Source organism: Colobus angolensis, unplaced genomic scaffold (assembly GCF_000951035.1).
Source record: "Colobus angolensis palliatus isolate OR3802 unplaced genomic scaffold, Cang.pa_1.0 Scaffold86, whole genome shotgun sequence".
Lineage (NCBI taxonomy): Eukaryota > Metazoa > Chordata > Mammalia > Primates > Cercopithecidae > Colobus > Colobus angolensis.
In genome coordinates, this window is record NW_012122487.1 from 885,542 (window position 1) to 907,164 (window position 21,623).

The window sequence follows — 21,623 nt, forward strand, 5'->3', positions numbered from 1 at the left end:
CTAATTTTTGTATTTTTAGTAGAGACGGGGATTCACCATGTTGGTCAGGCTGGTCTCAAACTCCTGACCTCAGGTGATCCACCTGCCACAGCCTCCCAAAGCGCTGGGATTACAGGCATGAGATACTTTTAGAAAATGTTTTCATCTAACTCAATATCTCACTATCCCTCCTGATATTCTATCTATAATAGCAACAGTTGTGAAATGCACTAGATGCCAACATTAACACTAGATCCATTAAAAGTAGAGCAGAAGAGAGTCTGGATACAGAAATTTCACAAATAATTATTGGCTGCCATCAACATATGTAACTCAAGCATAAAGTTGTTTCAGCAGTAGCTTCAGTTTGGTTACTAATGCAACATCTCTTTGCATGCAACAGCCTATTAAATCATCTTCAACTTTAAAAGGTTCCCTTTGTTTTTAAACACTTATAATAAACAAATATATATCAATACCTTGGCAGAATTCATTAACTTAATAACTTCAATATGTTGTTCATTCAAAAATTTCTGGCAAATGAGAACTGTACATTACTGATGTGACAAAGTACACAACCCAATGTTGACATAATTTTTCAAAATGGGATCTCTGCTGTAACTGAACTATATATAATAACTTTATTCAAGAATGAATTTCAATGATAGGACAAAACTTGATAAAATGAAGAAATAAACTATTCTCTGCCAGAGTTCAGTAAACCCCGTGTATACACCTGAAAAAGCTCAAAATTGCCTAGCACATAGAGAGTCCGAATTCAGTTGGGTTTGTGTGAAAGGGGTAGGCTGAGCCCTAAAAAAGAAGTGGATAACCCATATAGGCAGACTTCCTTATTTTATTTACTTTTTTCTGCTTCAGCCTCCCAAGTAGCTGGGACTACAGGCATGTGCCACCACTCCCAGCTAATTTTCTTTGTTTTTAGTAGAGACAGGGTTTCACCATATTGGCCAGGCTGGTCTCGAACTCCTGACCTTGTGATCTGCCCTCCTCGGCCTCCCAAAGTGCTGGGATTACAGGTGTGAGCCACCGCGCCTGGCTGACTTCCTTATTTTAAATACCATTTCCCACTAAAAATAAAACCAGCAATTCTTTGAAAAATAGTTAATATTATATATAGGACTGGAAGTGTATAAGATAAAACTGGAATAGATTGTCATATCAGAAATCAAAGATTTTGTCAAAGACTAATAGTTCCATGTCAAAAAGATTCAGAAATCAATTTGCAGAGGCTCCCACTGGCCAAAGACAGAGCTTGATCATCAACAGGAGTAATAACTATAATGGGTTGAAACACAACAATTATGTTTAAATCTATAGGTTTATAGTAATAATGTTAAAATCATTAGTCACCTTTGAAAGATGCTAGAGACTCAACTCATTATTTTGAAAATTTATAAATGCATTTCAGAATCTAGTGGCTTATCCTGTCTTTCTTATATATACCTGAAGGCAATCAAGTAGATAATGAAGAGAACTTTCTATATAGAAATATTCCAGGCCAGGTACAGTGGCTTATGTCTGTAATCCCAACACTTTGGGAGGCTAAAGCAGGAGGATCACTTGAGCCCAGGAGTTTGACACCAGCCTGCACAAAAAAGCAAGACCCTCATCTCTACAAAAGATTTAAAAATTAGCCAGGTGGTGTGTGCCTGTAGTACTAGCTATTGGGGAAGCTGAGGTGGGAGAAACACTTGAGCCTGGGAGTTGTAAGTTACAGTGAGCTATGATCACACCACTGCACTCCAGCCTGGGTGACAGCACGAGACTCTGTCTCAAATAATAAATAAATAAATAAATAAATCGATCGAAAATTTAAAAAGACATTCTGGCTAGTAAATGAAGGAATAGTAAAATTAGAATATCACCATTTTGCCACCCCCAAGAAAATAATAATCTATGAAATAATTATCCATGGCTGCTAGAATCATAGAAAGAGACAATCATATTATGTGTCTCTTGGTGAAAGTACATAATACCACTTATTAAATACTTTTGCCCAAATAGCAAACCTGAATCACATACAGACTCTAGGCCTAAATAATAAAATATGAGAAGTACAAATGACAAAGAAAAATGTTAGGTGTCATCATAAAGAAGCATTTAGTAAAATCCAAGCTTTAGAAAACTACAGAAAAAGCCGATATCTGCAACAGATAAATTGAAAGAGAAAAAAAGGCAAAAGGGGGAAACTGTAGATTAAAGGAAACAAGAGGCCAGCTGCAGTGGTTCACACTTGTAATCCAGCACTTTGGGAGGCTGAGGTGAAAGAACTGTGTGAGCCCAGGAGTTCGAGACCAGCCTGGGCCAGATGGCAAGACTTCATCTCTACAAAAAAGTAAAAATATTAGCCAGTCATGGTGGCCAACACCTGTAGTCCCAGATACTCTGGAGGCTGAGGCAGGAGGATCCCTTAAGCCCAGGAGTTCGAGGCAGCAGTGACCCTTCCTCGCATTACTGCACCTCCAGCCTGGTCGACAAGGTAAAATCTGTCCCTTATTAAGAAAAAAAGAGAGAGAGAGAGAGATACAAGAGACTGGTAGCAATTTCAACCAATTTCAATGTCCTAGCCTTATTTTAATCCTTATTCAAATGAATAAATTATTAATAACAGTTTTAAAAGAAATGAAAAGTAAAATGTGTAAAAATTAAGATGTTGTTGTTATGGGCAAATTCTGTCACCTCAAAATTCTTATGTTAAAGTCCTAACCCCAATACCTCACAATTTGACTGTATTTGGAAACAGAGCCCTTAAAGAAGTGACTAAGTTAAATAAGGCCACTGGGGTGGGCCCTAATCCAATCTGACTGGTGTCCTCAAAAGAGGAGGAAATTTGGACACACACAAGAGATCCAGGGGCATGTGTGCACAGAGGGATGACTATGTGAAGAGGCAGTAGCAGGATGGCCATCTGCAAGTCAAGGAGAGAGGCCTGGCCGGGCGCGGTGGCTCAAGCCTGTAATCCCAGCACTTTGGGAGGCCGAGATGGGCGGATCACGAGGTCAGGAGATCGAGACCATCCTGGCTAACATGGTGAAACCCCGTCTCTACTAAAAAATACAAAAAAAAACTAGCTGGGCGAGGTGGCGGGCGCCTGTAGTCCCAGCTACTCGGGAGGGTGAGGCAGGAGAATGGCATAAACCCGGGAGGCGGAGCTTGCAGTGAGCTGAGACCCGGGCACTGCACGCCAGCCTGGGCGACAGAGTGAGACTCCATTTCAAAAAAAAAAAAAAAAGAAGACAGGCCTTAGGAGAAGTTAAAACTCTGAAAAAATAAATATTTGTTGTTTAAGCTACTCAGTCTGTGGTATTTTGTTATGGCAGCCCTAGCAAATTAATACAGATGCTAAAATGATGAACAAGTCCACCATTCAATTAATCTTGAAAAACACATGGGAATACAGAAGTGGATATACTGTGGATCATGGAGCAATAAATCTCAAATTATAAAATGGAGAAAATCAAACCTCCTCATGGGAAGGTGTATCATAAAAAATTTTTAAAATCCCCAAAAGAGACTATGAATTTCCTTCTCTTCTCACTTATAAACACTATCTTAGACCTAACCATATGCAAAAGTGCGCATAAATGAGGGCAAGGTTAGGTTGCTGTTTCTCTTGGCCAGTCGACTAGTTCTATTCATACTTTTTTTTCTAGTCAATGAAAGGGACACTTTATTAAGGCTCCAGGGCCATGGGGCCTGGGCAGGAGGCTGCCCTCTGAGGAAGGAAGAGCCTTATTTGACCTTCTTGGGGCGCAGGCTGTTGGTGTGGCCACACTTCTTCTTGTGGCAGTTGACGGCACAGGGGTGCAGGCGAGCATAGCACTTGTGGCAGATCACCTTGTTGCAGCTATATTTCTAGGTGAGCTGGCAGAGGGAAGGCTCAATGATGCCACCTTGCAGGTGCAGAACCAGGTGCATGGTGGACTGTTTTTGGATGTTGTAGTCTGAGAGAGTGCGGCCATCCTCCAGCTGCTTGCCAGCAAATATCAGATGCTGCTGGTCAGGTGGGATACCCTCCTTGTCTTGAATTTTGGCTTTGAAATTCTCAGTGGTGTAACTGGGCTCGACCTCAAGGGTGATGGTCTTGCCCGTGAGGGTCTTCACAAAGAGCTGCATATCTGCATCTGCAGCTCAGCCACCTTGTTGAGGAAAAAGAGGATGACAGATCTATTCACACTTTTATAGCGAGGTCATATACAGACAATTTCACCAACTAGAATATAAAAATATTATTACTAGTGATCTGAGTTATGTGCAACATTGGAATGGATACTACTCATTTCCTTCCACTGACCTCCAAAATTCTATGCCAATTTACCATTAACTTTCTCTTTCTTCTCATTATAAATTCTCCACCTTATTAAAAGACATGGCTCTGACACTTCCAAGTTTCAGCTGCCCACTATGTTCCCATCCACTTCATCTTTTAAATGTGTTTAAATCATTAACAACAGATTGTGTTTCACCCTAGAGACAGCTGGGTTTCAAAGAGAGGTAAAATGTTTCATAATCTCACTCTATTGTCCAAGACAAATGTGCTATTGTATTACATGTGAAATGTCATCTTTGAAGTCTGTTAAGGGTGTGCTGTGAAGTGAGCCATCTGGAAAACACAGTGTAGACTGAAAAATAATTATAAGCCAGTTTATTACTTTTTTCCAGTTAAGCCTACCATGACAGCTGCTAAAAAAACACTATGTGGTATAAAGGGTAAAAAGTCACACAAGTTATACCCACCTCCAATCATGATTAGCTACTATACAAGTCACTCAACTTCTCTGATCCTTTCAGCTTGTCTGTAAAATTGCAATATGGGCACATGCCACAGAGGAGTTCTATGAGTGTTAAATGAAACAACAGTTGTAAAGCACTTGGTACAGAGTACACAATAAGTTTGATTTCTCTTCTCTTCTTCTAAATATAGACTATATAATATTCTTTATACAGAGAATATTAGATAAAATCCAATCATATTTGAGAACCAGGTTGAGCAGGTTGGTTTTTCAAAGAAATCCATTGAGCTCCCATAATGTTCTTTCTACTTGATGGGAGAAAAGGGGCTTTGGAAGATCAAGTGTGAAGCTTTAGAATTCTGTCTGGAGCTGGTCAGGACCACCCAGGCATGAGTATAAGCAAAGCGCTGTCCGTGGTGCTAGTAAGCGCGAATGCCCCCGGCAACATTCTCCCTACCCAAAGTTGTTTTGCATTCAGTCAACTTGCTTCGCAAAGCTCACATGTCTGCTTCGTGGAAGATTCTCAGTCATTCTACTTAATCATTGATTCTTTCCCTATCACCATTCTTTATGTCCCCCTCAAAGAAACACATCATCTTCCCTTTCCTTATCAACTCCAAACAGTTTTCATTTTTCAGAGACATTTACTACCTAAGAAAATGGCTCACGAATTGGCTCAGACTATCTTGTCCTAACTTTTTTAATAGGTTTCAGAGAAACTCAAAGGTCAAAGCAAAAGCGTAAGAGTAAAAGGTAGAGAAATTAAGAAACCGAAGACTAGGAAATGGGGGTTGGATGGGAAACAGAAACAAGTTGTTACTAATGCTACCCGGTTCCCTTCCCTGTCCAGGTGGATTTCAGCTCTGTTGAGGCTCTGTCAGATTTTCAGCCCTAACCACCACTTCCATGGGCCCCATTGCCTTTAAAAGAAAGAGTTTTTTAAAATTCTACAGGGATTTGGAGTAATAAGGAGTCAGAGCTAAAGTTTCCAAAAAAAAAAAAAACATGTGAAGACTCTCATTTTGCAATATGCAAGCAATTGCCCTCCTGTTAAGACTTTTTCTTCCCCAGCACTCCGAGCCAAAATGATTCTGTAAATAAAAATTGTTCACTTTTAGGAGAGGTCCACTTATGTAGTTCCTCACCAAAGTTTTTAGGCAACAAATCCGTAACTTGTGGTTCTCTTCCTATCCAATGTAGCATCTGCTGAAATGTTTTAAATATTTAAAGTAATAAATGTTGATTCAAACTCACCCAGGAAGATTAGAAAGGAAAAAAAAAAGCACTTGGCATTTAAATCTTCAGAAGAGAATTTAATGACAGGTTCAGCCTGTTTAATGACAAGCCCAGCACCACACCCCTCTCTTATGTTTCATTATTACTGCATAAATTTCCTTTATTACTCATGATAAATAAAAATAAAATACTTGACAAAGTGGGTTTAAATAGGTAAGAGTGCAAAGATTTACTGTACAAATATGATGACACTGGGATCTCAGATTCTTAAAGCACATTTTTTGTGTGTGTCTTGTTTGCCAGGTTGCCACTCTCAATCTCGAACTAGTTTTTCTGTTTTTTTCTCTTCTAAGGGTTGTATCCATAATGCAAACATGGAAAGAATTAAAAAGCACAGGCAAAACATGATTCTCGGGATTTTTCTCTATTTTTATGGTTGACAAATTCAAATAGAAAGACACATCCAAGAGAAAACCGCTAAGGTTGACACAAGATATGAAACTTGTGAAGTTCAAGTACTGCCTGGGGATGAATTTAACTTGTATGACAGGTGCAGAGCTATCGCTCTCAGACATCTTAAGAAAGACGGAGTTATTTTCAATGCCTTTCTCTCGGCCACAAGGGAGCCACTAACGTCTCCACAGTGAAACCAACTGGCCTAAGGCTGAAGGAACAGAAATCCTCTGCTCCGCCTACTGGGGATTAGGAGCTGAGGGCAGTGGGTCAACAGTCCCAAAATATTAGCCTTGGCTTTACCGGACATCCAGCGAGCAGTCCAGCCGGCATTCCTAGCGGCTCCCTGGCCCAGTCTCTGGCGCATGCGTCCCAGCACCTTTGGGCAGGCTTCCTCGCCCTTGTGACGCGTCGGCCGGGGCCTGGCCTCCCGGCGAGCACAGCGGACAGGGGGCGGAGCCTAAGGGGGTGGGGAGAGGCCGGCCCCTTGGCCCAGCTGAAAACGGAATTCTTTGCCGGCTGGTTCCCCACTCTGCCAGAGCGAGGCGGGGTAGTGAGGACTCCGCGACGCGCCCGCACCCTGCGGCCAGAGCCACTTTGAGCTTGGCTGCGGCCGCGCTAGGAGCTTTTCCCCAGAAGCAATCCAGGAGCGTCCGCTGGTTCTTGAGCGCCAGGAAAAGCCCGGAGCTAACCACCGGCAGCTCGACCATTGCACGGGACCCCAAGCAGCAGAAGGACGGCGGGAGGGTAATGAAGCTGAGCCCAGCTCTTCTAGGAAGGAGAGAGTGCGCCGGGGCAGCGTGGGAAAGAAGGGAGGAGTGTCGTTAAGTTTACGGCCAACGGTGGATTATCCGGGCCGCTGCGCGTCTGGGGACTGCGGAATGCGCGAGGAGAACAAGGGCATGCCCAGTGGAGGCGACAGCGATGAGGGCCTGACCAGCGCCGCGGCGCGGGGACTAGTGGAGAAGGTGCGACAGCTCCTGGAAGCCGGCGCGGATCCCAACGGAGTCAACCGCTTCGGGAGGCGCGCGATCCAGGTAGCTGGGGCCCCAGGGCCTCGCCGGCAGGGGGCGCGCGAACGCGGGGCGCGGCCTCGGCGGGTCGGAGCTGGAACCAAGATCGCCGATGTAGATTTGTATAGCAGTCTCCCTTGGCCGGAGGTGTGCAGCCCAGGCGTAAAACAGGCTTTTACCCAGCAAAAATTCTAAAGAGAGACATTGAAAAATCCACTGTTTAAGCTTTTTTAGTGGTTTTTGTTCTGCCATCTCATCATCAGAGATGCAAGGAATAGATTGAATTGGGGAGAAAAGGCGAAAAGGAAAGGTTATTTAGGGAGGACGATTATCTTGTCTGTCTGCTTTCAACGATAAAGATAAGTAAATTATAAGTTACACATTCTGGATTGGATTTAAGGAATTCTACAAAATCATAGTACATGGAAAAAAATCAGTGTAAACTTTTAAGCTACTATATGAAATCTGTTGTATTGTTTTCTCATAGAGGCTAATTGAATTCAAAGGAATGAGACCGGAATCCTCAACCACAGCACTTAGTTCCTTTTATGTTAGCAGTGTCTTATGAGTGATGCATAAGAGAAAAAAATATATAGTTCTATAGGTTTCTCATTCTTTAATTATCATATTCAGTGCCCAGATTGCAAAAATATTCCTGCAGCAACTGTTAGGTCCTTTTTGAATGGCAAAGGATCTTCATAAATAATGCATCCTTATCTTCATTGTTAAAATACACTTATTCAATGTTTACGAATCCTGCTTTAATTAGTACTGATATTTTTAATTTATTTTACAATCTAGGACAATGCTTTTGTACTTTACTGTTGGCTATTGGTCATATTCAGTGTTCACCTCACTATCACCCTCCAAAACTAAGCTAATATTAAGGGATCTTCTTAATAGTGTAGATTTTAAAGAAGTGTTCATTTTCTTTTGAATTCTTAGAATAGTGATATAACAAATAAGGGATTTTTAAAGGAGCAAAAATATTGTAAAGTGCTTCTTAAAAACTTAAAATTCTATTAATAATTATAGAAAGAAGTTATATATGTAATTCACCATTTTCTGAAATACTAAGAACAGCTATTTTCCCCTCTTTTTTCTATGTAAAATATCATTACATCACTAGTAGATATAACTTATCATGGTTTTCAAGAGATGAAATGAACATTTCTAATATTAATGAAACAAGCTGACAAAACATGAGAAGTATACTGCCTTTCAATTAAATGGTATATTTGAAAGTACATAAACCCATAACAAATAACTCAATTTTAGACATTTAAGTTACCAAAAATTGTCTTATAATTAACTTAAAATATGACAGCAAATGTTTTCATAATGTTCATGTTCACAAACGGCTACTACAGGATTACTCCTGCAAAACATCATTTTTTCTAAGTTATGCATCATCCTGATTGCTAACATCCAAGCTCTATTTATTTATTTATTTATTTATTTATTTGAGACGAGGCCTCACTTTGTCAGCCAGGCTGGAGTGCAGTGGTGTGATCTCAGTTCACTGCAACCTCTGCTTTCAGGGTGCAAGTGATTCTCCTGCCGCAGCCTCCTGAGTTGCTGGGACTACAGGCACACCCCACCATGCCCAGCTTATTTATTTATTTATTTATTGTAGTACAGATGGGATTTCACCATGTTGGCCAGGCTGGTCTCGAACTCCTGACCTCAGGTGATCTGCCCACTTTGGCCTCCCAAAGTGCTGGAATTACAGGCATAAGCCACTGTGCCTTGCCCAAGCTCTTTTTATATAGCAAAATATTTACTGTTTAACGTTTTTAAATCTTAGCTATTATAAAATCCTGTAGTATATATAGTTTTATGTTACATTAAAAATATTACACTCTAAAATAAAAATGGACTGTTTATTAAGGAAAAATCATTTATTCTTGTAATTTTATAAGATTTTGCATGATTTAATTTACTTTTCCCTTCTAATCTCCAACTTTGGCTCAAATTATCACAGTACAACCCAGTTATGAGCACAGAGACATGACAAACAAAAGCCTTCCACACGGGATTTGCTATGAGAACTAAATAAATTTTAAAAGGAAGGAAGGAAAAAGAAACTTAATTGTTTATTTTCTCCCCTAAACCATTACTCCCAACTTCTAACAAACAGTAGTTGACTACCTAATAAATATTTTTAGACCTGAATTATGGAGGAGGGGTCAGCAAGGCAAATAATTTAAAACTTTAAAAGCCAAATAAATTTAACTCTGCCCATAAATAACTTAACAAAATAGATTCCCATGTTCCGATGGAAATCAAGATTTGTTTTTCCACAATGACGATCATCACTTTACCATCAACTTTCTTGTCTCTACACGTTTAGAGAATAAAATGACATTTAATTTGTACTGAGTAGAGTATAACCTGAGGGTGGGGTGGGAAAGCGGATTGCATCAGCAAATGAAGAAACACCAGACACCAGAGACCTGAACACCTCTGCACTGGGTGAATACTTCACAAATAGGTGTTTCTTTAAATGGCTCCACCTGCCTTGCCCTGGCCGGCATCTCCCATACCTGCCCCCACCCTGGCTCTGACCACTCTGCCCCCACCCTGGCTCTGACCACTCTGCTCTCTCTGGCAGGTCATGATGATGGGCAGCGCCCGCGTGGCGGAGCTGCTGCTGCTCCACGGCGCAGAGCCCAACTGCGCAGACCCCGCCACTCTCACCCGACCGGTGCATGACGCTGCCCGGGAGGGCTTCCTGGACACGCTGGTGGTGCTGCACCGGGCCGGGGCGCGGCTGGACGTGCGCGATGCCTGGGGTCGTCTGCCCGTGGACCTGGCTGAGGAGCGGGGCCACCGCGACGTTGCAGGGTACCTGCGCGCGGCCACGGGGGACTGACGCTAGGTTCCCCAGCAGCCCACAACAACTTTATTTTCTTCCCCAATTTCCCACCCCCACCCACCTAATTCGATGAAGGCTGCCAACGGGGAGTGGCGGAAAGCCTGTAAGCCTCCAAGCCTGTCTGAGACTCGCAGGAAGGAGGAGCCGACCGGGAATAACCTTCCATACATTTTTTTCTTTGTCTGGATCTGGCCCTCGATACTCACCATGAAGCCAAACATAAAGAAGCAGATTTCCAGGGATGTTTAGGAGTGTGTGATGTTCCAGAGGTTTTTCTGAGGGAAAGTGCATATGAAATCCTTGACCGGCCCTGGTGGCTACGGAAGAATCTTCCGATGGAATGACTCCAGCGCCCAGTGGGAGAAGGCAGTGATTGGCATTTGGGTGGGGGCAGTCGATGCGTTCACTCCACTGTCTGCTGAGGAGTTAAGGCGAACCCACAAGTTAGGCCCTAGAGGCAAAAAGGAAAACCTGAAGACTGAGGACAAAGGGGACGAGGGCCGAGGTGGGCTTCAGTAAGTGCCCGGCGGCGCTTTAGTTTGTGTGCATGGCAAGTAACACGCGAAACGACACTCTCTGGAAGCCCTGGAGACCCGCGCCCAACTCCACCAGATAGCAGAGGGGTAAGAGAGGATGTGCAAGCCACGACAGATCCTAAAATCCCTGGATCACGACGCCGCAGAGCACCTTTGCAGAGGGTGCTGGCCTTTGCTTTAACTACACTGAGGAGAGATTCCCGCGGCGTTCCGGTGGCAGACTCCACAGGATGAGGTGGTGGAGTGGAGTGAAAGCAATTTTAACGGTTAACTGCAACGTTTTCTTTCATACACACACACACACACATACATGCTAGGATGCGGAAATCGCCTTGTGACTTGCTACTTTTTGATTTTGTGATATTTTGTACTTTTTAGTTGTTCAGCAACTGTCTTATTTAATGGGGAGATTTTAAGTAACATTATAACTAGTGGCTCTCAGTTAAAATGTGAGGAAGAACTACAGCTCTTAAATGTAGCAATGGCACTGTTGCAAACTCAGTGCAAACGCCTAGATTGCTTTCTTCTTAACCTATTTATTTCTTTGTTAAATATTTCTGATTGTTTCCTTTATAGAGTGTCTCAGGGTGCAGAGGTCAGACTAAGAAATATCCCAAATGTCTTTTAGAAGATAGATGCATGTATGCAGTAAATTGTCTTGGCATATTTCCCAAAAGATAGCTGAAAAAACAGATTAACTATAAAAACTTGAAAATATGTGATGGCTCATGGGATGTCCTACTATCTACTGAACAATCTAAAGGTGCACTGCTTTGGGATTTAATTTCCAGGGTTGCTTTATCATTATATCATTGGAACTGATACTTCACTGCTTTAATAAAGAATTAACAGAGATTGAACTCCAAGAGGTGGGTAATTTGGTTTAAAAATATATATTCATGGATTTACCACTAACTCCTGAGAAATGTTAAAGGTTCACAGGGATTCCCTTCTCTCAACATTTGTAATAATTGCTCAGAAGCAATACCAGCAATTCATAAAAACTGCTTACATATGCCATAGAAAATTAAACACAAAATTTATACATGTATTATGCTTCTAAATGCTCATTCCACTAGATACACATTTAAAAGAGAAAAAAGGAACAGAAAAAAGTAATTTGAGAGTGGAGACTTATAAGAAGGAGTACATTTGAGTTGAATACACAAATCTTTACTTCTCTATCAATTCCTATTCCCAAAGTGAACATATTACTGGGGAAAGTTGAGACTCAGATCTTATATTATTGGGGAAAGGATATATTTATTGACACATAATCTGTACCAGGTATGCATTAAAATATATTTGTTCATTTAATACATAAACCTGAGAGGTACTGTTTCCCAGATGAGGACAATGAGGCAAAGAAATATCAAATAACTTGCCAAAGATCACAAGATATTCATTCATTCCATGGGTGCACAAAGTAAGTGCATCTAGTTCCAAAGCTGATTATGGTTGTCTTGCTTTTCTTCCCGTTGCACCAGCTTGTCCTCCAAAATCATTAATGATACACATGAAGATAACTTAAAAAAAAAAAAAAAAAAGCAGAAATACACAGTGATCTCACTTGTAAGTTCCTAAGGAGACTTTTCTTTCTCTAACTTTTAGTAAATATAAACAGCTTGTTTGAAAACTATTTTAAAATGTCAACAATATGGAGAATACCCCCCCAAAAAACACCTATAAGAACCCAAATGTTTGGAACAAAGATAATGGAACTTCCATTTTCAAACTGGAGCACAGAGACAGAAAATATATTTCTAGTTATCACTTAAGCACTCAATCATTAGAGGTTACAAGAATAATATTTTTAAAGTTACAGTATTTTACAATTACTAAAAAACATTCTATGTAAAGGAAGTCAGTTGATAGTTTAAAATCTCCCATTTGATTTATAAAATCCCTTAATTTGACCTCTATATCTTAAATTCCAAGACGTTTAAATTTGTTAGTTGCATTATACTGGGTCATGAAAAATTATCCCTTGAAATAGATATGAAACATGTTACTTCATTTCTAGTTTAAATGACTTGTGGAATCTTTCCTAATGACAACCTGATATTAAGGGAAACTAAAGAAAATGCTATTGTGGATCCCACAGTACTATATTACACTGTTTTTTTGTTTTGTTAGGTTTTTTCTTGCGGGGGGGGGTGGATAAAGTAAATCTAAAACATTATTGGGTATCAATTACCACATGGTTGTATTGAAATAGTAACTTATCAATGCCATGTAAAAAATAATTCCATATTCGAAGCCACCTGGCAGACAGGTTTAACTGTTTCATCAGCAGCCTAATATATACTGTTAAATTTGTTAAGGATTTCACTTTGAAGGATACATGCAAAAACATATAGCTACTATTTTCATGAGTCCTGCTTCTGGCTCCATTGTGGAATTATAGAAAATTTAATATACCTGTTACGTTTGTATCTAAGTCTAAGACATTACCAAGGTTTATACAAATTCTGCTGACATTTATTCCAAGAAGATCTGGAAAGTGAAATAAATTTATAAATTTAATAACATTCATTTGGGCTTCATTTTTGTCTTTTTCACCTAAGTGGATTAATTTTTTAAAGGGTATTTTGCTGTTAAAGCAAAATTATGTAAAATTTCCTGTGACTTAAATGGTTAAAATTAGTAATTTCATAACTAAGGAATGAAACAGTTTCAAGAGGAGAGCTGAAGACTGATAAAACCCGAAATGCCTCTGGGAAAATGTATACTTAGGAATACTTTCATGATATTTTATTTCCCTAGTATGGCAAGCACAACAAAGAATTTATCGTATGAAGCTAGGTAACTGACCTTCAGCAAATATATACAAAAACTAATTTCATTTACACTTACATTGAGATTGCCCTCCTTTTTTGAAAAGATTTAAAAAACACTGTGTGCATTGATATGTGATAGTCAGTAGGGTTCTTTTTTTTCTTTTTGGTGACTCTATAATTACTCCCTCAATTATTTTAAACAGTGAAAAATATACTCATTTTCTTTTTATGCTTTACCAGAGATGGATTTTTTTAATCATAGGGCATAATTTTTACAATGTTCAATACATTGCCGCCCTATCAAAAGTGGAGCAAGTAGAACTAATGATATGCAAAACTTAAGAGTCATTATCTGAAGAAGCACTCATGTGAACTCCCTTCTGGGGCAAATGTGAAAGCCAGTATCTTCTAAAGTACAGTGAAGTCTGCCTTCATGTTTTATGTCAGCAACTAATCATAACCAAATTCTGACATGTTTACTAGATTTTCAGTATTAACAGAAACTGTTTAGTTATTTGATGAAAACTTGGAAAATAATGCTTAGGTTGGTGTAATTCACAGTGTTCAATACTAAGCTACAAATAGATACCTAGATACACAGTCACATATATATGAAAATAAGACAATTTTAATTTTAGAAATTACTTAAAGGAGCAACAGTTGAGCCTCAATACTTTCAATATCTTCCTATTCTACTTATAATGACAGGAAAGGAAGAGGGAATGAAGAAAAGTGAAACTAGGACTTGACTGGAAGATAGAAGACCTAGATTCCCACATTGGTTCCTTAACTAATTCAATATATGAGTGCTAACTCATGTAACATCTCTACTACTATCCTTCATACCTGAAAAGTTTCTATAAAACTTTTCTCAATTTCAGCTATCCAAATGAAATTACTCCTTTCTTGCCTCTTAAATTCCCTACTCAGGAGATTTTAATGTGATTCCTTTTATAAGGAAAAAAATACTTCATTTTACAGAAACACAGTAACTTTCAAATATAGGTCCTATTAATTACATAATAAAAGAAAATTTGAACTAATACTAGTGCTACTAATTAATAATATGTAACTGGCATGGAGTGTACATTAAGCACATTAATTGTAAATTAATGTATGGGTCAAAAAGCACCAAGCCTGACTTACTAATTTGTGGTGTGAACTAAATGTAAAACAAAGAGTTTGCTGGAAAAAGAACTAAGAACAATGTATTAAGATGACACGCTGACTACCTCACAGCTATTCACATTACACTAGAAGTTTACAAAGGACCCCAAACAACTACTAATCCACTTCCCACTCAGAAACCCCTGGCATTAGACTTCCAGTAGATATAAGGAGTCAGCTCTGGCACAGAAAATATTTTACAACAGAGTTCCACTCAAAACTTTAAGACCAAATTACAGTAAATAAACCATGTCCTATTTTTTTATATTTGGCCTCCTCCCCAAATGCATAATCTATCTATCATCTCATTATCAGTGCTCTGCATTATGATGTTGTTGGGGCTACTTCCTCTAAACCCTGTCTTATGTGACCTCTGGGTCTCCATTCCATTTTAAACAAATTCCCATCTGCCTTCTATCTGTGCACAAATTCTTCTATCCCCTTGGCTAAAAACTTTTAGTCTTGGCTAAAAACTGGGTCTTCCTGATAATTCCATTCCACTTCTTTCTGCACCAGATAGTAGGTACTGAGCTATGGATAACAGAGTAGGAGTCAGGACCAAGAATGAGTTTCTGGTATTTAGGTAGCTCTCAATGTAGTCCCAAACCAAATATGTAAGGATAATCCATTGTTCTTCAGTTTTCTCTCCTCTCTTAATGTAAATAAGATACTTGCATTTTTTCTTTCATTAAGCTGCAAGTACTGTTATTGTTATGATATATTTTAGAATATAACTATAAACAATAATACATAAACATAAAAGAAGAAACAGTTTATTCTGTTCACAAACCCACAGACAAGTCAAGCAGATTTTTGTCAACAGAGAGTTTTCTTCTGGAGGGTGACTGTTGGAAAGATGTATATGGCATGGCTCCTCATTCTGTCTGAGTTCTGAGTTTCTAAGCTCTAGCACTTTTCCTAGGGCACAGAGGTACCCTTTTGCCATTCTCAGAGTCTCCTGCCAAAGTGCCACCTACAATATTTTCTGAAAAACATTTGATCATCCTCTATTACTTACTAATCTCTGGACTGCCTTTGATATTTAGATTTATCACAATAAGCCTATTCCAAAATTAGTAGTTTCTAATATGTTTAAATACCACCATGAACAGAAAGATTTAAGGTCGTCCCCTTTCTAAGGAAGCATAACATTTTATTATACATTTGCTCCAAGTGTGTCTTATGTCTATAAGAATGGTGTTTGCCTCAGTAGTCATTTGAGGGCAACAAGTTTAAAACCCCTTCCATTTGAGAAAATTATTTCTCAACCCTGGCTCCATGTCAGAATCACCCATGGGGATGTTTTAACATTTAGACTGGCTGATCAGCTCCAGGTGTACAAAATTAGAATTTCTAGGTTTGAGCCCCAACATTCCTGTGGTTGTTATTTAATAATTCTTGCTCATGGTAAACTTATAAACAGTCCAGAAAGCAAAAAGTGGTAAGCAAAAATCTGAAACTTTCCCACTCTCATTCTTACTACCCAAAGGTAACCACTATTACAAATATTTAATTATCCTTCCAGAAATGTAAGTACATATAATTGCAAACATCTCTCCCCCAGCACACGTATTTGGAAAACATGAATGGGATCATACTATTCTGTCATTTACTTTCTTTAATTAGCAACAGATCTTTGACAACTTCCATTGTCAGTGCATATAGATGTACTTCATTATATTTTATGGCTGCACAGTTTTGTATTTTATGAATGAGCCCTAACAAAAAAATAAATAAATAAATAAATAAAACAGTCTCCTCACAAGCATGTCAATTGTTTTTCTCTTTCTTGCACTTTGTTTGCTAATACACACAGCTATAAAGAAACATTTCTGCATACTTATACAAGTTGTCTGTAGCAATTTATATAGGAGTGAAATTGCTTTAGCTGAAGTTACATATCTAAATGTGTCTGTGGGTGTAAAATCTATGCATATATACATATGTATCCATACATAAAATACATATATACATAAGTATGTATATATGTGTACGTGTGTGTACATCTTCCCATACTTACAGCTATGTGTATACATATGTGTATATAAACATATGTATTATATATGTTTCATACATGAGTTATAGGAATAGAATTGCTGAGTTGAAGGGTGTATATAAGTATATAGATATATACACAAACATTTACATATGAACTATATATAATATATAGTATGTATGTGTATATATATTTCCATACATTTTTTGTGTGTCTTTATATACTTAAAATAGTGGAATAGCTGAGTCAAAGGGTACAAATATGCACATACAGTTTTGATAGATATTGTAATGCTGCCTTTCAAAACAATCATGCCAAGTTGTAATAGTAAGAGTGATTGTTTCCTGACAACTTTGTCAAAGTAGTCTTTTTTCTTTTTGCCACACTTGTGGTTATATGTCATTGTTTCTGTTTACATTTGTTTATTAATGAGTAAGATTATCTTTTCATTTGTTTTTACCATTTGCACATATTCTACTATAAACTATTATATCCTTTGCCCTTTTTAATTCAATTGTTGTTTTACTGGATTATGTATTTACTTATAGAGTCTAGTAATTAATCTTTTAACGTGTATGATCAAATAATTGTTTTTTAATCTTGCTTATGGTATCTTTTTTCTTATGACTTTGGGGTTTTGACTTTGAGCATGTGCAATGTTAGGAAAGTTTCTCATGAAATTTGGATAATCAAGAGTTACCTAAGGGATAAAGCTAGTGTCCTAGGACATTAAGTTGCGGGAGGAGAACAAGACAAAGGATATTCACTAGTATTTTTCTCTCCTATCTCTGCCTATGGAATGAATTCGCTGATCTAAAACAGCAAATTGTTTACCCCTGTTAAAAAACTCAATTAACTCAGGTTTTTAGGCCATGGAAGAGAACCCCAAAAAGTTCCAATATTCAGTGATTCTGCCTGCGTAACTGACCCACAGATAACTCACTCCCTATTGACCTTGGCCTTTGGGACAACAAAAAGGGCACAAGGCTTGTAGCCCAAAGGCCTGCCTGATGATTCCAGCCCTGGCTCTTGCTGGCTGTGAAATGTTCAAGATTTGAGCCTTTCTAGGCCTCATTCTTTTCACCTGTAAAACAGGAGTAATAATCCCAATTTTGAAAGGCCACTGTGAGGATAAAATAAGTAATATAAGTGAAAGTGCATGCTCGGTTCTTCATTATTAATTTTTTGAAGAGCACATAGCCAAAACTCACTCTGAATTCCAAAAGGATTTGGGATACCACATACCCATTGTTATGCTAGAGAGTCACCTTCATCATTGTATTTTGCTGAGATTAATATTAAACTTAAAATTCCCCTGCATACTGCAACTGAAAGAGAACAGTTATTGGGCAGCAGCAGTGGTGGAAACCAAGATGGAATTTCAATGTTCAAATTTTAACATTTACATTTTTTGAACAGGGAGCTTACTATATAATTATCCTCTTATTCAGATGGCATTCCTCTGAAATAAGCAATTACCCTTATCCCTAGGTCTAGTTCCTGTGGAGAGAAAATGATTATACTTTGAGCTATATGGGTCCAATAAATAAAAACAGATCCCTCAATTTAAATTTGATCCTCAGAAAACTGAGGGTCAGAGAACCCCTCAGGCACGATGGGATAATATGATGTTTAATTTGGTATGTCAACTTGGCTAGGCTGTGGTACCCAGTGTTTTAGTCAAACACCAGTCTAAATATTGCTGTGGAGCTATTTTTTAGATGCGATTAACATTTAAGTCACTAGACTTTAAAAAGCAGATTATTCTCAATAATATGGGTAGTCCTCATCCAAGCAGTTGAAGAGCTTAAGAGAAATGACTGAGGTCCCTCAAGGAAGAAGAAATTCTGCCTCCAGATTGCCTTTGGATTCAAGACTTGCAACATCAGCTCTCCCCTGTCTCCAATTTGTCAATCCCCACCATCTTCTGAGACAATTCCTTAAAATAAGTATTTTCTCTCTCTCTCTCTCTCCCCTCCTCAACATATGTGTGTAGACATATAATGTATGTATACATAAAACTGTATACACACACAGAGTCATGTGCTGGATAACGATGCTTCAATCAACCACAGTCATATATTGGTGGTGGCCCATAAGACTATAATGGAGGTGAAAAATTCCTACCCCCTAGTGATATCATAGCTGTCCTAAAGTTGTAGCACAACATACTACCTTTTCTATGTTTAGGTATGTTTAGATATAAAACTACATTCTGTTACAATTATCTACAGTATTCAGTATAGTAACATGTTGTACAGGTTTGTAGCCTAGAAGCAATAGACCATACCATATAACCTAGATGTATAATAGACTATACCATCTAGGTTTGCATATGATGTTTGCACAACAATGAAATCGCCTAAAGATACATGTCTGAGAATGTATCTCTGTTGTTCAGCAACCCCATGACTGTGTGTATATACATATACATATGTGTGGCACGCGCACACACACAATTGGTTCTGTTTCCCTGGAGAACTGACTGATATAGATAGCGACTTCAAAAGATGTTTAATAAGTTGCCTTTTCTCCTTTCCCCAGCATGCTTTATTGCAACAACTAGTTACATTGTCTAGGCCCAAGAAACTCTTCACCGCCCCCACTCCATTCCTCCAGTATCTTTAAATGACACTATGCTGGCATCCGACATCCTTTTTCTTCCAGGATGAACTAACCCTTTCTAAAGCGCCCTTCCTCTGTAGTACACAAAATCTAATGCCCTCCTACAGAGGCGGAGGCCGGGTGAAGGTGGTGGGAGGAGGGGAATGCTGGGGGCGTGGCATAAGTGCACAGGAAGACACATAGAAGGATCTGGTTCCCATGGAGCTGACATTCTACACAACAAAAAAGTAAACAAAGGAAAAAATCACGGTGGTATGAGGGTGCCTGGAAAGGGAAGTATTTCTGAGGAGGGGCTGCTTCAGAAGAGACCTGAAGGAAAAAGAGCTACATTTGTGAAGAGGGAGAAAGAGCAGTCATGCTAGACAGACAGGTGGCATGTGGCCCCAGCACAAAGCACGGTGTTGGGTTCTAAGTGAACTCTACCTACCGGTGAGGTGCATTTGTAAATATCTAGATAGATATTTAGAGTGGCCACGTAAGAGTGATCACTAAATCTCACTTTATCCAAACGGCCCCGTTTTGTCTTGGGTTTGGACAGAGGTCCGGCAGCAAAGTCAAGTGATGGGGCGGGGGATGGGGAAAGAGAAGTCTGTCGCTCCTCTAGGCTACTGCACCGCCTTAAGTGGGTGGCTCCGCCAGTGCAGGCCTCACTTTCCTCCCCTGTAAGGTTGGGGGGCTTGACTTCTGATCTGTAAAGCCCTGTCGGCTCATGCTGTGGTTCCACTTCTTCAACTAGGCCACTAGGCCCAAGCGCATGAACAGGAAGCCACTGAGAAGCCGGCCACATTTCCAGGTTCCGGGAGCTGGGCCTAGTCCCGTATCCTCTGGCACACACCCAGCCACTCAGGCCGCGGGTCCAGCCCGCGAGATTTAGGATAGATCCAAGCAGACCGCAGGCTCCGGGTCGGGGCACCGGGTCAGCGCGCCGGCCTGAAGGCGGCGTCCTGGGCTCGACTTCCCGCGCGCGGAGAGCCTGCGAGCCCGCGTCCGAGTTCCTGGCCGAGAGCCGAGCCTCGCTTAGACCGCGCTCAGGACCCGGCTCCTCCGCATTCTCGAGCTACCCCTGTGTCCTCGACTCACCCCTCCTTTCTGCCGCTCCTTCCTTTCCTTGCCCTGCTTTTACTGTTCCCAGACAGGACCGCTTTTCCTGTGCCCCAGCTGGAAAGGAAGAAGGGAGAGAGTCCAGAAAGGATCGGCGATGTGGAAGAAAAGGGGAGGAGGGGACACGGAGGGGGAGACAGGAGCGAGAACGTACGCCTAGGAGTCAGGCGGCGGGATCAAGGGGTGTCGGGGTGTCTGGGCGCCTGAAAGAGCGTGGAGGCGGCTGCAGTCAACGGTCGCCAAGACAACCATTCTACGCGAGGACGCGGCGACAGGAGGGGAGCGGCCCGCGGGGGAGAGCGCGGGGGGAAGAGGAAAGAGGAAGAAGCGTTCAGATGCTCCGCGCCTGTCGTGAAGGTTAAAACCGAAAATAAAAATGGGCTAGACACAAAGGACTCGGTTCTTGTCCCAGCCCGGCGCCCTCGGCGAGCGAGCAGCTGGGAGGGGAAGGGGCGCCCGGACCCAGTTGGGACCCCCGGGTGCGACTCCACCTACCTAGTCCGGCGCCAGGCCGGGCCCGCAGCTCCCGCAGCGCCAGCGCCACGCCGTGTCCAGATGTCGCTTCGGAGGCGTGCAGCGGTTTCGTTTAATTTCGCTTGTTTTCCAAATCTAGAAGAGGAGCGGAGCGGCTTTTAGTTCAAAACTGACATTCAGCCTCCTGATTGGCGGATAGAGCAATGAGATGACCTCGCTTTCCTTTCTTCCTTTTACTTTTTTAAACAATCTAGTTCGAAGAATGTAAGACTTTCGACGAGGGGAGCTAGGAATAAAGCAAGGGGAATAGGGGAGCGGGGACGCGAGCAGCACCAGAACCCGCGGGAGCGCGGCTGTTCCTGGTAGGGCCGTGTCAGGTGACGGATGTAGCTAGGGGGCGAGCTGCCTGGAGTTGCGTTCCAGGCGTCCGGCCCCTGGGCCGTCACCGCGGGGCGCCCGCGCTGAGGGTGGAAAGATGGTGGTGGGGGTGGGGGCGCACACAGGGCGGGAAAGTGGCGGTAGGCGGGAGGGAGAGGAACGCGGGCCCCGAGCCGCCCGCGCGCGCGCCTCTCTACCGGCGCCTCCTGCAGCCCTTCCCGCGTGCGCAGGGCTCAGAGCCGTTCCGAGATCT

At 41.0% G+C, this 21,623-nt stretch overlaps 1 protein-coding gene, 1 long non-coding RNA gene and 1 pseudogene across 4 annotated transcripts in view; 1 reads left to right on the top strand and 2 right to left on the bottom strand.

Moving 5' to 3' along the window:
• The window catches only part of LOC105503432, a 124,425-nt gene extending 102,808 nt beyond the window's left edge, over positions 1-21,617 (bottom strand). For both annotated transcript variants that reach the window (XR_001000476.1, XR_001000478.1), the window contains exon 1: positions 21,014-21,617. This is a non-coding gene — a long non-coding RNA (uncharacterized LOC105503432). The remainder of the gene's footprint in view (positions 1-21,013) is intronic.
• LOC105503430 lies at positions 3,733-4,149 on the bottom strand (annotated as a pseudogene).
• CDKN2B (cyclin-dependent kinase inhibitor 2B (p15, inhibits CDK4)) lies at positions 6,877-13,380 on the top strand. 2 transcript variants are annotated; one of them, XM_011930327.1, is made up of 2 exons: positions 6,877-7,582; positions 10,050-13,380. In XM_011930327.1, the coding sequence occupies exons 1-2, from the start codon at positions 7,304-7,306 to the stop codon at positions 10,308-10,310; spliced, it is 540 nt and encodes a 179-aa protein (XP_011785717.1). In that variant the 5' UTR covers positions 6,877-7,303; the 3' UTR covers positions 10,311-13,380. The 2 variants fall into 2 exon arrangements, with proteins under 2 accessions (XP_011785717.1, XP_011785718.1); XM_011930328.1 differs by having other exon boundaries at positions 6,877-7,459.
• Positions 21,618-21,623: the final 6 nt, after the last annotated feature.